This window comes from Neopsephotus bourkii, unplaced genomic scaffold (genome assembly GCF_033783945.1).
Source record: "Neopsephotus bourkii isolate Nb327-2 ecotype Australia unplaced genomic scaffold, CSIRO-AGI_Nbou_v1 NB_533, whole genome shotgun sequence".
NCBI classification, from domain to species: domain Eukaryota; kingdom Metazoa; phylum Chordata; class Aves; order Psittaciformes; family Psittacidae; genus Neopsephotus; species Neopsephotus bourkii.
The window spans coordinates 491,918-510,159 of NW_026901034.1; the positions used below are offsets into that span (position 1 = coordinate 491,918).

The following is an 18,242-nucleotide window of genomic DNA, read 5'->3' on the forward strand; positions in this document are numbered from 1 at the left end:
GAATGCAACTCCCATGGTTTGAGGTAAGAGCAGTTTAGCAACTAAGGTATAACAGATCACTACTGCTACCACCAATAATAATAATGATAAAGGAAATAATAATAATGATAAAGGAAATAACAAGGGAAGAGAATACAACACCTCATCACCAGGCAACTGATAACTCGCCCCCCCAGCCCGACCAAGCACCAACCGATCTCTCCTCCAACCCTACAGTCCACTTAGCCTTTCTGGGTAACTCCCCGTTACCTCCTGGGCATGACGTGCTGTGGTATGGAATACCTCTTGGGTCAGTTTGGGTCTGGTGTCCTGTCTCTGATTCCTCCTGGCTTCCCTCCTCCCTGGCAGAGCATGAGGCTCACAAAGTCCTTGACCAAACCAAAACATCATTTTTATCAGCTCTGTTCCCAGCCCGAAAGTCAAAACACAGCACTGCACCAGCTACCAAGAAAGAGAAAAATGACTGCTACTGCTAAACCCAAGACATTATCCACCCCTTATTCCATACCATTCACATCATACTCAGATCCTACATTTTCAATATACCATCATTCTTATCTAAGTGCACTCTCATCGTAGTGCATGGGCCAGTCTCTATAAAGCTGCTGAGTCCATCTGGTCCGTAATGTCAGGCTCCATCTCTTGTAACAGTCTTTCAGAGCATGAGAGGCTGTGTGCAGTGTTCACACTTGTGAATAACCTGGGCAGTAGTGTCCATTGCTAAGTCCACCCCTCAATCATGAGTCCATCTCTGTGTTGCATCTCTGCTCTGATGGCCTTAAGGGTCATGGGCCCACCAGGCTCAAAATAATTCACTGTCCCCTTCAGCAGTTTCTGCAGCTTGTAGCTGGGGACTCCATACAGCTGCCTTCCATCTCCAGTGCTTCCAAAGCACTGGAGGGGCTCAGTGGACTAGATACTTGCCCATACTGTCCCACATGCCCTGCCACGCATGATTGTGCAGCCTTGGGGGAAACCTCTTGGTCTTTCCATATTGTCGTCTAACCCCAGACAAGACCTAAACTCGACTCTGCTTAACTTTTGAGATCAGACAGAGTGGTGGTGGGTAAAACACACTCTGTGTGTGTGCCAACATGCTGATCCCCGTCACAATCAGCAGGCAGGTCCCAATGATACCCAAAGGCCATCCAAAACCTTCGGAACTCTCAAACGATGCTGCTGTACTTGCCACTGGGGCTGGTGTAGCTGCTGTGCTTGCCGGCTCTCCCACCACCAGCTTCTCTTTTCCTGAGTCCAGATCTTCCTCCTCTGCTTTGCTGGGAAATGCTGTGGGGTCTCCTGCGTCCTCCTGGGGCTCAGCGGGCAGCTTCTGGGGAATGATCTCGGCCGTCACGGGGCTCGGCTCCTCTTCGGGGCTCGGCTTCTCCGCCGCCTTCTCCGCCGCCTTCTCCCGCTGCTCGGCAGCCGCCTCCTTCTCCTCGCCCGCCCCAACCTCCTCCACCGGCAGCCGGTCCCTGCCGGCCTCCGGCCCCGCTCCCGCCGCCGTTTGGTCCCCGGGGCCGCTCTCCCGGGCCGCTTCAGCAGCTGCCAGCTCCCGGGGCCATTCCCCCTCGGCTCCCCGCAGCCTCACGCAGACGGAGGCGAGGGCCAGGACGGTGAGGAGCAGCTGGACGGCCAGGGACCAGTCCACGGCCACGTCCGTCCCACCCTGCTGCTGGAGCCCACCTGTATTACAAGTCATTGCCATAAAGTACAGTGAGACAAAAACCTTAGCCCAAGCCCCACACTTGATAAACACTAACACAGCAAATACCGGCTCTAAGTAAGCTACTACGTTCTGAAGCAGTGAGATCAAGAGGAACAACTCTGAGAGCCAATAAATCAGCATTGTGACGAGTGATTATCAATCCAGTCAGATCTGTTGTTATCTCAACCCCTCGTGCCCCACGTTGGGCACCAAAAAGAACTGTCGCTGTTTGAACCCAGTCAGACAGCTTGTTTACCCACTCCCCCCCTTCTTGCCCTTCCCCTACTCCTGGAAGGATGGAGAGGAGAATCAGAAAGAATGCAACTCCCATGGGTTGAGGTAAGAACAGTTTAGTAACTAAGGGATAACACAAATCACTACTGCTACCACCAATAATGATAAAGGAAATAATAAGGGAAGAGAATACACCACCTCATCACCAGGTGACCGATAACTCGCCCCCCCAGCCCGACCAAGCACCAACCGATCCCTCCTCCAACCCTGCTGTCCACCTAGCCCTTCTGGCTAACTCCCAGTTCCCTCCTGGGCATGACGTGCTGTGGTATGGAATACCTCTTTGGTCAGTTTGGGTCAGGTGTCCTGTCTCTGCTTCCTCCCGGCTTCCCCTCCTCCCTGGCAGAGCATGAGTCTCACAAAGTCCTTGGCCAAACCAAAACATCGTTATCAGCTCTGTTCCCAGCCTGAAAGTCAAAACACAGCACTGCACCAGATACCAAGAAAGAGAAAAATGACTGCTGCTGCTAAACCCAGGACATTATGTGCATTAAGTTAGTGTACCAGCACATAGTATGTCAAAAATGGGAATCTGCAAAATGCAAACTGCTGTTGATTGGGTGTCTTTGTTTCATTGCAGTTTTCTAAAACTCTAGAAATTTATTTCTAGAAGTGTTTGAGGGTTTTTTTTTTGTTGGGTTTGTGGTTGTTTTGTTGTTTGTTTTTTTTTGTGTTCGTTGGTTTTAGATATATCAAGCTGGAACCTCCTGTAGTAATAATTTTATGACAACTTCCCATATTGTTCCATTAACCAATACTCTGTGAGTCCAACAGTCCAGCAAGTTTTTCACCCACCTAGTTCACTCATCTAGACTGCAACATGCTAAAACTCCACAGCCTTTGGATGTTGGGAGAGAGATACCTCATGATGGCACCAGCCAACTCTCAGTACTCTTTAATGTGTCCCATTGGGTACACATCCAAGCTTGTCAACTCTCTCAAACTGGTTCTGCCTTTCAGAGCTGCATCCCACAGAATTCTGTATACTAGTTCCTTGAATAAGCTAGTCTGCTGTCCTAACGCCCAAATCTGCTTTCTGCCTTGCTCCCCTCAGAATCTTGAGCTGCACTTTGGTGGCTGCTACAACCAAGGGATTAACAGAGATTAACTGAGATTAACAGGAATTAACAGATCCCTTAGCATTTCTGTGTTTGCAACTAGTAGGATGAGGAGAGTGGCCTCTGGGTGGTGGGCCATCTGTGTCAAGAGGTTGTCCCAGACTCCCTCCTGGACTGCAGTCAGCAGATGTCAGGGAGGTTAGTCTCCCACAAGAGCCAAGGTCTGCAATCTATAGACTTTTTAACTTACTTATAGAACACTTGAATGTACTCTGCCCCTTTTGGGTGGTCTGTAGCAGAATCCCACTCTTGGTGGCTGACCTTTTCTCTCATCCTGATTTACAAGATCAACAGACTTGCTGTTTGTTCCAAAGATTAGCTTCCTCCAAACAGAGAGCGAATTCCTTTCTTGCCTGACTTTCCTGGTTCAGTTTAACATGAATCATTGTGCTTCCTTCTTTATCCCATACCTCAAATACAGATTGGTATCCAGCAAACAGCTTCTTCATTTCAACACCTTTTGTAACAACAGCAGAGAATACAGCTGTTTGCAGCCAAGCTCACCCTGCAGATGCCATGGAGAAGCACTGACTTGTGAAGCTGAGAATCTAGCAGCTGGTTTTGTGACTGAATTCCTTTGGAGGAATTTGTTTATCTGCATTTTTTATTATTGTTTTTTAATAATCCTACTGCTGTCAGTAACTTCATAGACTTTGGTAAAGTCCTTTAAACACCTGTCTGAAGGTACATCCCATAATTCATTTTCAGTAGTTGTTCTGCTTACACAGGTAAAGAACAAGACCGCAAGTCTCCTACAAACTTTCGTTAGCTTTGACTGTAGTAAAATGTAGTTGTTTAGAGACTAAATGAAACGAGACTTGTCTAATAATGTGTATAATGAAAAATCCTGCTAGAACTTGATCTGTTAGCAGTGTGCTAGTTTCATTCTAGATTCATTTATGTGTGTGTGTGTAATTAGAAATGAAAATCACTAGAATTGAGTATTCTGGCACTCAAAGTGCACTGTGAATACTTGTACTAATTCTTTGGTTAAGTGAAGCCGTTAAGCTCTACTAAACGTTTCCTGGCCAGGCCATTCAGTGCTGTACAATCCAACATCAACCTTTTCAGTCAGTTAAGGCCAAGTAGTGAAATTTTTCTTCTGCCTTTGTTTTAAATCATTAAATTATGTAATTAAAGGCTTTCAAACTGTTACTTATAACACATTTCTGAAGCATTTAACTCTGGTGAAGGAGCTTTTGTCCCTGCTAAGGTGAGTGGAAGCAGCACCTGACAGGTCAGAACCAGAAACGTTATGCTCTAATTCAGAATTCCTTTGTTTTGAGAGGTAGGGAGGAGGAGGATGCCCACTTGCATCTGCTATTTTAAAGTTTTGTTGTTTGGTTGGTTTTTTTTAATGTCCATTTTCAAAGAACAAATCCATCTAGACAGCCATGTAAGTGATGGCAGGAAACTAGGCCCTTGTATTTGAAATAAACTGAATTCCAGTGCAAGAATTCTTTTGCCTGCCTTTCTGACATGCCTAGTGAGTCAATTATGGTGGTACTTCTTCCTTTTTAATTAATCTGCATATACTTCCCTTTCTTTCAGAATCAGTTGTCCATCTCGCATGCTAGTTTGATCACTAGTGCATACTAGTTTGATAAGCAGTTGCTCATGCTTTCTTATTCATTCGCAACATCTAATGGTGTGAGGCGCTTTTTTTACAGATTTTTTTTAATTCACCTCATAGTTGATAAAAGTGTTTGTGGTCTTACTCATTTTGGACACTTTTACTACTTTTTTAATTTTTTTTTTTAACTTACATTTCTGAGCCCTCTTGAACTGCTTGGGCTGCATTCCGCCTCCTCTAAGGCAGAGGGTGTGGGGAAGTGGAGAGGGAAGCTGCAAGGAGCTGTTCTCCTGTTTGCTGGAGTTAGCACTGCTTTGTGCCGTTTTAGTCTTCAGCAGTGGCCTTGAAATGGGTGCACCTGGTTCCAGGGGGCTGTTGCATAGAAAACAAATTTCATGTATTACATCTAACTGATACACGCAGTTCTTACAGTGGTATTTTCCTGTGTCCTATAATATTGGGAATACTTGTGGCCTTCCTAAGATACTCAGTATTATTTTAAGTGGTTGCAATGTTGTAGTAATGGGGTCTGTGAGGAAGGACAGTAGCTTTGTGGAATGTATATGAACACAATATGAATTTTGTATCCAGGCTAAAAACAAGGTCTCATTAACTTCTTGTGTTCTTTCATTCATACATATGCAGACATACATTTAAAATCTTATCATTATTATGACTACACTGCAGTAAAAATGGTATTATTTTTTATTTTTTGATTCTCAGGCACACACTAGTTAAACCTTAATGAACAGAAGGTGGTTGGAGAGAATTAAACTGAAGCTGTTGAGTTTAAACAAGGCTGACCTAGTCTGCATGGTACAGTAGGAGAAAACATAGGGGATGATTGCCAGCCATGCCAGTTGCATGGAAGTGTTCGCAGGGGCTAGTTATCAACTAGTCCAGTACTAAAAATTTAACTGTACTCTTCAACAAAACAATTTGCACAATGTTCAAAATCATTTGTTTATAAAGGCTATTACTGGGTAGACCCAGCTTCTCAACTTCATTTTGTCCAACTTTTTGGATAGTTGGATACATTTTGTTTGACCCACCAATGTCAACCAAAGCGTGGATGGTTCTCAATGGTAGCGTAACAGCATGGAGTTGATCAGAATATTGGTACCTTAAAGCATGATAAAACATACATGCTTTTATAAATCGCTCTTGTAAATGGAACAAGTTTAAAACATCTGATTGTTTCAATCAGCTTTATAGAGCTGCAGGCACATTTGATAATGTTTTCTTGCTGGTGTGCTTGCAGTCTGTCTCTCATGCTCTCTCTGCTGTGCCATAGTTGGATTGTAAGATTTTCATATTTTTACTGTGCTGTCTAAGGTATATTTCAGGCTGTGAGCACAACAAAAAGTGCCAGAAGAACTTCCAGGCAGAAAGCAGGGGCACATCTTTGGAGCTGGATGGGGTTAGGCTGCAGCTAAAGGAGATTATGTTAGAGTCTGAATGTGTAAATTGCAGTTGAGGTGTCTATTTTTTTTTCTTTTTTCTTTTTTGTCTGTATCTTGCTATACAATCTAAATATGTTAAATAGAATAGTAATGTAGCAACAACTGCTGTTTAATCCAAGAGATCCATATGCTGAGGCAACATGGAAGATACATAGTCTTATATTTGTAATATAACCTTTGGGACTTAACAAGAGGGCTGCTGAAGTTGATGGGGAAAGCAAACTGTAATGTGTACTAATCTTCTGCAGAGAGGTGGTACAGTTTTCAGTAGTCTGTTCATAGGTGTGTTACAGCCAGTTACAGGTATAAATTGGCAAGTATCAATTTAAACCCATGGCAAACTCCTGATTCTTTGGGAATGCTATTTCATACTTTCCCGTTGCTCAAGACCTCTTGAATTTTTCAAGAGATTGTTAATCATCCTGGGACATTATAGAATGGTCGCATACGGGTGAGAAGCTGTTGTTGCCTGGGAGCAGGCAGAGGAGTATTGTCATTGCTGGCTGCAGTCTGGTGTGCTTTAGGCTGACTTTGCAGTGCCCGGGTCCTGGGCTTGTTGCCAGCTTGTTACTGGAGCTTGCTGTGTGAACTGGAGCTTGAGGCCAGGCACGTGTTGTTACTGTGAACAGTTTAAACATGGGGTGACAGGAAAGGCCTTGAAAATAGAGACAAGCTGAAAACAGAGGTCTCCAAACTATAAGCAGCTCACTCAATGGTCGTTTACTGGTCACTGCGGTTGTGCAGCTGGCCAAAGGCTGCTATAAGCATATAGAGGCAGGGCAGGGGGAAGTAGCCAAGTAGCAGGGCAAGGCAGCTGCTGCAGCTTGAGAAAGCAGTGAGCTTGAGAACCCTGCTGTGTTGTGTGGAGGGGTGGGAAAGTACAGACTGCCTACAAAATCTGGTACCCCGTAAAAAGATGAATCTGAGAGGGAATCATCATCCCTGTCCCAGAATCACTGAGACTGCTGGAGGTGCAAGTACACTGTCTGCTTCAGCATTCCTCCTATTTCTCTCTCCCTTTATCTGCTCTCTGTATCTGCTTCAAGCATCCTGGTCCACTGCCTGCCCACAGGCACATGTGGCAGCCCCACTCTCTGCCTGCTGCTTCCAGCAGGTCCCAACACTTCTGGGACCTTCCCACCTGTCAGCCAGCTCCCCATGGCTGCCTGCAGTGCTCTGTGTGTGTGTGCATCTCTAGTGCAGGCTTTTTTCCCCACAAATTCTGCACATTTCACTAATACTCTAACTCCTCCATAAAGCCTCAATAAAGCATGTCAGCTCAATTCAGCTAATTACAATTTTGGGCAGCACAACCTGCTTTATGTGAAAAGCAAAACTGCTGGCCACGTGCCTCCTCAGAATTGTGTTCCTTGTCCTTTCTCCCATACAGACTGTTTTTTGATGTAATACAGGCAGTGGTATGAACTGAGATCTTTAAAAGCAGGTGCTAAATATTGGGATTCTGAGTTCATATTTAGGCAGCAATTAAGGGACATGATTTTCAAATCAGCATTTCTCCATCTGATTTCTGCTTGACAGTTTGATGATCAGGGTACAAGACGAGCTGGGCCATACTGGCTTTTATACAATCAGAGCTTTTATAAGCTCTGACATGCACGCTAGAGAGAGTGAAAGTATTTACATTCAGAATAGACAGCTTCAGAACTGAGGAACATCAGAGCTGATGGTTCTGGTGTCCAGAGAGTGGTATGGCTTCATTTCTGTTTATAGTCACTGTAACATTTGAAGACATCCTCTCTCCTGAGAGAATTGCTAACTGGATTATCTTGAGCTTCTTTCCCATGCCCAAATTTGATGTGCAACTGCTGCAGTCCAGAATATTTTTGTCTCTTGTTTCTGCTTAATACTGAGTGCTTCCTCCAAAAGTGTAGTTCTCATAGATCCTAAGTCTGAAACCATAGGCTGCAGTGTGTAATTCAGACAGAGTAACTTACAGCCTTACAGAGTAAGTCAAGAAAATTCTTGACCTTGTTCAGTTATGTAAATCAAGGGGAAAGCACAGACCATAGCAAATGTTCCTCATCAGGATGTTATTGTTTCAAACCTGTTGTGAATGTTCTAAAATTTCTTAACTCAAAAAACAGTCTTGGGCTTGACCAAGGCTTGTCAGTGAAAACTTGGGTTTCCCTTTGAGCTGAAGTTGGTATCTTCCAGGAAGTCCTACCTGTCTTTTGGTTTTGGATCCATTAAAAAGGAATGTTGAGGTAATACTGTTTCACAGCTCTTATATCTGATAAAGTCCAGTGTCATTTGCATGTGTATGTTCTTCCTTCATAGGAAGTACTTCACAGATGTTTGATGTACGGAATTCTAAGTCTGCTGTTGTTTTGCAGTCAGTTCAGCTGATGTCCTTTTAAGGAGGCAGACGGCTGCACTTGTAATTTATTACATCAGATATGAACTAACTTGTCCACATTTCAATAACAGAGTTGTTGGGAGATTTGGAGATCAGCTGCTGGTGAGTTTTGCACACAAGATGTGATATGAATGTAATGGAATCTGTATGCAAATCCACAAGCTGTCATTTATACCTTTTGTAAACAGAATAAATTGTGGAGACATGTCAGTTCCCATTCACGTTCTTAATGTTATATACAGCAAATTAGTAAGACATTCTACAAAGAGAAAAAAAGCCTGAGAATGCTTCATATCTTTCTCAAAAAGTGATTTTAGCACAGTAAATCTGGCTGTGAACTGCTTTTATTATTGCTTTTAAACTACTGTTAAATAAACTATTTTGCTAAAACAAAGGAACATCAATTTTAAGAAAAAAACAAAACAAAACAACTTGCCGGATAAATTAAGCTGCTCTGCTGGGCCCTTGCGGAAGCTGGTATATAAGGAGATATTTTATGCAGTTTTAATTATATAATAGTTCTTTTAAATATTCCCTTTCTCATAAGAAGGCATGAACAGGAATGCTGATGTTTGATTTGTTCATATAACAAGCATATGAGTGGGTTAAAAAAAGGTGTCTTAAAATTCCAGCTTTAAAACTTACAGTAAGCATGTCACCTTTACTGTGTTTACTTTCTTTTGCCATTTGAACTGGCTTCTTGGTTTACAAACAAAAGCAAGTGTGTGTAGGTTTTGTAACCCCATCAGCCTGGCACAGCAGGGGAGGAGGTAGCTCTAGTCTCCTGTGGTTTCAGCAGAACTGGCAGGTAAATCCGAATTCCTGACTCTGTTAGTGGAGATTTATAATAGACCAGGAAGTAGAAGAGGCACAGATCAACTTTTTAGGTGCAGAGTAGAAGTAGCGGCTTTGAAATGTTTCTACTGAATTAGGCTATTGGTAAGAATGTTGCTTGTTAAATAATTTTATAAAAATGTCACTGAGTGATGAGTGGGGCTGGTTTTTGTACTGTCACCTGAAATAACATGAGCAGTGTTTAAGTTTGACCTCATTTCCTGACAGTAGCGTAGCTCAATCTAAATAAAATCACTGCATCCATTTCTTTTGATGTTGCAACCCATGAAAAGTTTGCTGTGCTCAGTAGGATGGAGCCCAAAGCAAAAGGATTCATGACTGTCTTCTCCTCCAAACTCTTACCCTAATGTGAATTAATAATGTCTAAGAATTTGGGCACATAGCACATTATTTGTCAAACATGTAAGAATACCTATTTCAAGAAATGTCACTACAGTTGCATAAATAAACATTTTATAGTAATTACCTGATTCTAGTAAAACCTAATGGAGGATTCAAAGATTCCAAACTGCTTAGTCTGAAATTCAGTTTGCTCTAATCAGCACAAGAGTAGGGAGCAGGAGAGATACTTCATGCATGTTCAGTGGTTCATCACAGTCTTGTATTGCAAAGAAATCGTTGCATCATCAGAAGCAAATACTTAATCTTCAGCAGGTATATACTTGTTTGTATTTTAGACCATAATCTCTAGTCCTGTCCACAGTTGAACTAAGGAATCCTGTTGACAGTAACTCTCTATTAAAATCTTTGAGATGTAATTAATTATACACTTTTCTCGCATAATATATTTTATAGATAGAAGTATCAGTACTAGTTTCAGAACTGGTACTGAAAATCTAGATTTTATATCTATATGTATTTGTGCATATAAAATATTATTTATTTTCTTGCTTCTTTCTCAGCTTTAGCAGTTCAGCTCCCATCTATGAACATTTGAAAATGGATACATAGAGTGGACATCCACAGTGGGTTATTTATTTCACACGGGGTAGATGAAATTTATTTCTGTGTTAGGATCTTCGTTACCTCCTTTGGGGTTTTTCTGGAATTGAGTTTGCTGTTTGTAAATAGTAACTTGCACAAAGGCAGTGCTTTGCATTATTCAGGTATGGTCAGACAAGGTGATGAGAACTGTCTTTTTAGTTTAAAACTGTTTGCTTTTAAAAGGCACATTTCCAGGCTTTTCCATCCCTCTGAACTGTAAAGGATTTTCTTCTTCTTCCTTGGAAATGTTTGGCAGAAGGTCTAGCCCACATGATTTTAACTCAGTCAAGCTGAACTGTCTTTTCCAAGCTGCCAACTCTTAACGTAGTCAAAGGATGGTAATGTGGCTTTAATGGGTTGGAATTGGGCTGGAGCATCCAGTTTCTCTTTGTGGCTCTGGAGGAAGCCTCATTCCCTGTGTGTGGTGCAAGCTGTTCTCTGAATACCTCACAGCCAGCGTGAGTGTGGGCCAGAGACTGGCGAAAGATTGTTTGAGCTGAGATTGTGTTTTAAGGAAGAAATGGGTTTGTCTGAACTGTTGCCTCTGGCTGATACTGCCTTTTCATTCTGCGCTGTTCTGATAGCAAAGGTGTCTTTGTAAGGGTAGACAATGCCTTAGACATCAGAAAAATACATGTCTTTTGAAGTAATTGTACCCACTTTTTGAAAGCATTTCTCAGTTTAACAGTGAAGACAATTCTGTTGGATTTAAGGGATTGGTGTTTCAAAGAGTTATTTGTGATGCGATAACTAATAGGAAAATGTAAATATGATGAAGGCCTCAAAAAGCTGTAAAATTCTCACAGGTAGTCATTTGAAGAAAATGTGAAAGATAAAAAACTTCCTATGTCTCTTAAAAACAAAGTTATTGTAAACAAGACTTTTCATACCTTCAGCTTGGTTTTATTAAGTTTGTTGTTGTAACTCCTGTAACGTTGTGATGTTTTTGCTGCTTGTGATGATTTCATCAGAAGAACAGGCCCAAAGGTGGTAATGGCCTATGCCTGATGTGACAGCTCTGCATAGCTAGGAGATGAGTAAGAGGAGCAAAGTTGTGCTTGAGTGGAGAAGAATAATAGTTTCACAGCAGAAGGTGGAACAGTAAATGCCAGGAATTAGGTTGTTAAGTGGTACCTGTGTGGCTGGCACTCCAGAAAAGTTGGCATTTGCAGTCATATTTAATGCCATGCACTGAAACTCTAGGAGCAGTTGAACCCCTCATAGGCTTCCTCCTTCACTTTGGGGGTTTTGTCATTGCTTTAATGTAATAATTGTTAATTATTAGCCAAAACTAGAGTTATTTTTTTCTTGTTTGAATGCCCAAGTTGTGAAATAAACTTGAGAAAATACCTTAATTTGTTCACTTTTGTGTCTCAGAACAGATTACTACTTGTTTCTAATGTACTTAAAAATAAGTCACAGCTATAGACACATAAGTGTGTCAGTTCCTGTCTTCTATTGGAACTAATGAGATGAGGTTCTTTATAAGTTAGACTGAGTAGTCAGTTTGTTCAGTAGTGAAAATGGTCATATTTACATTGGTTTTAACTGTGTAATTTTTTTTTTTTTTTGAGCATCATAAAATAGTTTTCAGGCTATTTGAATATTAGAAATTTAAATGTCTAAGGAACAGAGTGGAGATGTTTTAGCTGTTACAGCAGAGAATAAAGAAGGAAAACCCTATTTCAGAACATAACCATACTGGGTATATTAAAATTGATCAGCTTATTCTTGCATGTGATAATTTGGAATGATGCAGTATATGTATGGCTTGACTTCATAATGACAGATGCTAGCAGGGAAACTAAGTTAAAAGAAGAAACAGTGAAGAATACAGACTGACAAGGGCATAAGTAAGACTGAACTGGGTGATCTTTTCATTCTCTGTCAGTGCCCTGTCTACTATCACATCCTTGTAGCATCCTATGAGAAATGTATGTGGAGAGCAAGGTGGGTTTTTTTCTAACTGTTCATGGACAATGAGCGAATCATTGCCTCTGTGGGGTGGTAACATGTAACCAAATGAGAAGCGAGTAAGAGCTTGGCCAAAACAGTGGAGTTGCCTACATTGAGGAGATGGGGAAGGTTAGGAAAGAAGGCAGCACGGCAAGGAATGGTGTCAGAGCTCCAAAGCTCTGAAGGGCTGCTGGACTGGGTTTGCAAAGATCAGAAAACTGTATCAGGATTTGAGATGTGACAAGATTAGACCTCAATTATACTTTTATTTATGCTAGTGCATAAAAATAAGGTGCACTAAAGATGTAACTACAGAAGGACTCTCTTAACAGATACAGTCTGATACTGGTGGTGCCGCTGGGTTTGGGCCTTCCAAAGTAGCAGGCACAGGAATGGGGCTGTCACTGGCTAGGGGGCAGCTAGGAGGGATGATGACAGAGCTTAGCTGTAGCCCTGTTAAGCTGGAGCCAACAGCCAGGCATCCAAAACAACAGCAGAGATGAAAGGCAATCCTGTTTTGAACAGGAGACTGCTTCCCCACAGAGGTAGAGAGGCAGCAGTTAACATTTGTTTCAGTGGAAGTAATTACAAAAGGAGCATGCTGTGGACTCCCCTTTTCTCTAGGAAGTTAGGGGGGAAGCTGGGGGAAGTCCTCTAAATGGCTTCAGCCCTGAAAACCAAAAAAAAAAAAAGGAAGGCATATCTCAGGAACAGGAAAGTGCTCCAAATGATGAGACTGATTAAAGAAACTGTGATGCACTGTAAAGTCCTGTTTGTAATGGGTGTGTGATTGCTTCCAACAAGAATTACTTGTCTTTGGATGTCATTCTTCTGCTATTGTAATCAATTATAGAAGGAACAGGCCCAGTGTTTTTATAAATTCTGTTTTCGTTGGTGATGTTTTGACATCTTTTATTTTGCTTCTATCAGATTTAGATACTATTTCTATTTGATATTTTGTATAGTATTTTAATCTACAATTTAGCTCTTACCTGTTCTTTGATAATCAGTCTCTTGGGTTAAATGTTAGGCAGGTATCAGGGCTTTTCAAGAATGCTGCTCGCATAAAACCTCATAGTTAAACAATTTTCTTTTTATCTTCTTTTTCAAACTGAAAATTTCTGCTTTCCTTTAAAAATGATGTGTTTGCAACTCCTCTAAGTTTGGGGTACTTTTAAAATACATAGAAATATGTGAGACTGAGTAATGTAAAAATCCAGGAAATGATCGTGCTACCTTTTTATTGTTAAAGTGGCTGAAGACCTCTTGGGGGGGTAGCTTCATCCTAAAAGTACCTGTGCCTAAGCCAACTGAAGATGTCGCAGAGACAGAATCCCCTGTGTCCTGGTGCTTAGCATCAGTAGGGATGTACTCTGGCTCAGTGAAGGCCCCCTTGCCAAACTTTAAAAGTCAGATGCTAGGCCCATGTTTTTTTTGGTGTTTGTAGCCTTTCATGTAGCAAACCAGGCGCAGTTCTGTCTGTGTCAAGATCTGCAGAACAGCTGAATGCAAGGTGTACTGCTCTGTCTCCTGAGAAAAGTCACCACCAAAAGGATTCATATCAGTAGAAAAATGGGTGCTATTGTCAATTGCTAGTTTCTCATTTGAATACTATTTGGGTGGAAAGGTACAGTGTTGGTGGAGGTTACTGTGAGTGAGTGAAGAGTTGCCTCAGATGCAATTGCAGGTGGCCTGCATTGCAGAGATGTGGTTTGGGGGTAAATAGGCTGTTCTTTCAGCTATGGCATCAAAAAACCCAAACCCAACACTTTCTTATAGAGGTGCTCTGTTCTGTGTAATACCAAAGTAAACTGTGACTGTGGATTAGTAAAGGATTAGTTCTTTGGCAGAATAATCTCTGAATTCTACTTCTGCTGACTGAAGCCAGCTTCAGCACAAATGCTTTAAAAGTACTTTCTTTACTGAAATCTCTTTCAGCGAGTGAGGGCAGGTTGTCTTGACTCCTTTAGTCAATGCAGGAAAAAATATTGGAAAAGTTTGGGCAGACAGTGATATAAAATAGATCAGAAAAATGCAGTGCAGCAGAGACATTGGCACTGCACCTTTATGCTCCTGTTCACATCGCTCCATTTTCAAAGATGAGACTGGGAAGTGTGGGAAATGGCAGGCAGCTGCTCTAGTACCAGTTTTCACTGTCATGTTTCTCCTAAACACCAAACTGTTCTTTATGGGCTATTAATTTGTGAAGTCATTTATCTCAGGGTAAGTCTGTATTTACAGAACCTAATAAAGACAGCATATTGTAGCCTGGGACTTAAAAATGTCATTGCACATGATGCCAGGATAAACAGAACAGAAACTCAGTTACATCTACACTGACACTTCCTAAAAGATTTTTTTATGCTGCCTTTTGGCATTATATTCTTTTCCTGTTCACCTACAACAAACCTCTATCTTAGATAAACAAATACATGTTATCAAATAATGATGTCCTTCATAATAATTGGAATGAGCTCTGTGCCTGGTAGAAATTAAAATGCATATTTTTTATTCAATGGCAGTGACCACTGTAGTTTTCTAGTGCTTCCTTTATCACTTCTTTATCTGCTCTTCTTTATCTTCTTTATCCATTACTTACCTCAGTTGTAAATCAGAGGGAGGTGCCTCCATGGTGGTACTGTGTAGCGGTGTGGCTTATTCACAAACAGTGCGTGCCACAGTGGTACAACTCCCTATTAGTGTGTACATCCCAGCCCTTCCCTCCAGCACTACACCCGAAGATTCCAGAGACGTTCTGCCTTGTCCTTCCTTCAGCTCTGTGTATTTCTCTTCTTTTGAAGTTGTTTTGACCTTCTCCCAAGAAAAGGTCAAGCCAAGATGCAGCTATTCTGAAATAATCTTTACTTAGAGTTATTTCCTGGGCTCTTTGGACAGAGACCTTGTGTTCCATTTTGAGCAATCTTTTGTCTGCAGTAAAACACTGAGTATGTCTCTCTGTTGCTATAGAAATAATATTGCATTAAATGAAGGAACCAGTGCCCTGCTGTTGACAAATCTAAAGTGTTAGTCTCTAGAGCTTGAATTTCACCACTGGGAAGAAGTATACATAATTCTACAAATTATTTCTGTAATTTACGCATAAACATCTTTATGCTCTGAAACTGTTAGCAGAATTTCCCGAAGTGATCGCATGGAGCTGAACAGGTTGTAATGTGTGTACATATATATATATATATATCTGTCTATCTTAACTGAGCTTTTCCCCGCCCTCTCCCCCATACATTTTCATATTTATGGCTTTAAATTTCCAGCTCTTTGCCTATGAAGGTGGGGAGTGGCAGGAAAAGCAGCTTTCTCAGCCAGGTTCCCTACCTTATGGACAACAAAAGTGTGCCAGGTTTATTTACAACCCTGGTTTTGTTCTTTTAAATCCAGCTTTTCCAAGTAGCATGAGATGTCATTTGCCCTGATGTTCCAGGAGTAATAAAGATATTTTCCATAACTGGAAGGAGGATCCTGGTACATTAATATACCCCCTAAAACTGATGTGCTGCCCACTACTCTCTGTACCACATGCTCAAGTTACTTGAAGTCTTTGCTGCAATGACTATACAGCAGTTAAACACAAGAGTTGTCGATTTTGACTTTATGCACCACATATCAAATCTCACATCTGTATTTACATCTAGGCATATTTTAAACATGATATTAATAAGTTTTTTTCACAGTGTTCTTCCAGAGCTGTAGAATTCCAGTAACAGCAGTAAGGTGGTCCTTCAGCCTATACCTGTGGGGTATGGAAAAGGAATTTAAAGCTTTGCTAATAATAGTGACTAAGGGTCAGTGTTTGTCAACATATTGATCATAGATGTTTTGGAGAAACATGGACAAAAAATTTTTTATCTCTTAGCTACACTGCTGGAGCCCCTCTAATATATTTTTATGTACAATGTACATGGGTAGTTACAAAAAACAGAAAACAATTTAAAAACACGTGGTGATTGATTTGTATCAACCTGTATGGAAATGTTGCTTATAAATCTGATTTCAGAATTCTTATAAAAATCCCATTTGGTTAAAAAATGGAGTTGTTACTTGTGAAATGGGCCTGTGTTAGATACATGTTGTATATAATACAGGTGTATGTTGTGTATTGTGGAACAAAATACAGTTTATAAATGTTCGGTTTAATTCATGAATAGTGAGCATAGCAGTGGCCCCTGGTTAAAGATTGCTCTTCAGAAAATCTAAACCTTCTGTCATCAGTAGAATAAAATAACTGCTTTTTGAAAAAAAATCCTTTCTAAATTTTGCTCAGTGCTTGTACCTAATTCTAGCAATTAGATACACCTTTCTAGACAAGGCCAGATCTCTGACAGCCAGAAGAGTAACTCTCTGGGTCATGCATATTAGTATAAAACCAGGGGTGCAGGGAGAACCAGCAAAATCCACAACTAGCTTTCTGTGAAATGAATGCCATACTCATTCTTAAAACAGACTCAGCATATAACCAAGTCGCCACAACACACTAATTATATTTTTGCTGTTAAAGTAGTTCTTGTAATGGGAAAAAAAAAAAAAAAAAAAAAAAAACACCAACCCAACCTTAATTCCTTTGTACAGCCATAAAATATAAACCAGAAGTTAGCCCAGTTTTTGCCCCTGTGTAAAACTGGTTACACCATTCCAAGTTTGTTGCATCTGTTTTCAACAATGAGCCTGCTAAAGCTTCTGATGCAAACCACTGACCATTTTGTCATCTACTGCTTTGCTATGTACCGGTTCCTCTGCAGAGCCTTGCTTAAGGCAAGTTACTCAAAATGGCTGAGTACTTGATAAGGGAGGGAATGAAGTGGGAGGGAAGGGGTTGAGTGGCATTACAATATTAAAGTGAAGATGTATTCTAGATCCCTGCATCTTAATATGGTCTTACTATGCATAGTTCCATAAGCAAAAGCTAACAACGAGAGAAGGAAAAGACAGCATAAAAACTAAACTGTGTTTGTTTTTTTCTGTAGGATCTCAATGGAGAAAAGACCAAGAGCGAGATTTAAAGAATGTTCTGAAGAACACCCACCAGGACATACCACTGGTATTTGTCAGTGGAAATCATGACATTGGCAATACCCCAACAAGAGAAACAATAGAGCATTACTGCAGTAACTGGGGAGATGACTACTTCAGCTTTTGGGTTGGAGGTGTTTTCTTTCTTGTGTTGAATTCTCAGTTGTACTTTGATTCTTCCAAGTGCCCTGAGTTGAAGCAAGCCCAAGATACATGGCTCAGTGAGCAACTGGCTATCGCTGAACAGCAGAAATGCAAGCATATAATAGTGTTCCAGCACATCCCTCTGTTTCTGAGAAAACCTGATGAAGACCATGATTATTTCAACTTGGAAAAATCAGTTCGTCAGGAGCTAATGGAAAAGTTTCATAAAGCAGGTATTTTCTCAGACTTTCTTGGTTTTGAATTTTTGTTTCAAATTGTTAATGGCAGTGCTGCCAGACAAAATACATTTAACTTCAGTGGTAGTGTTTTAAAGGAATTTTAGGTACTGCTTATAAGCCTGATTGCTCCCTGTCAGAATTATCAACTGAATCTAATCGCTTATAAAAAGTACCAAACAACATCTAAAACTTTGAGTGAAAAGTAAAAAAGTGAAAGTGAAAAATTCTTTAAGAGAAGCAGCAAGGCTTCCATTTTGCAAGTATTGATAGGTAAGACAACCTGAGTTTTTTCTGCCTGCAGACTGGAAGATCAGGTATTGCCAGAAGAAAAAAATACAGAATTTGTTTTACATAAAATATGGAAACAGAATTCAGAATTACCTTGGAGGTTGTGTTCTCCCACACTGAGCCTATTTTAAACCAAGAATGTAATGCACTCCATATATATTCAGTGTTAAAGAGTCCTGCTCTGCTAAGATTGATCCTTGCATATCCCATTACTAATA

The 18,242-nt window shown here is 40.9% G+C and overlaps 1 protein-coding gene across 3 annotated transcripts in view; it reads left to right on the forward strand.

The window, feature by feature from the left end:
* CPPED1 (calcineurin like phosphoesterase domain containing 1) overlaps positions 1-18,242 on the forward strand; it is a 48,876-nt gene that overhangs the window by 15,316 nt on the left and 15,318 nt on the right. For all 3 annotated transcript variants that reach the window (XM_061350634.1, XM_061350635.1, XM_061350636.1), the window contains one exon: positions 17,308-17,730. In XM_061350634.1, the coding sequence (XP_061206618.1) occupies positions 17,308-17,730 (423 nt within the window). The remainder of the gene's footprint in view (positions 1-17,307; positions 17,731-18,242) is intronic.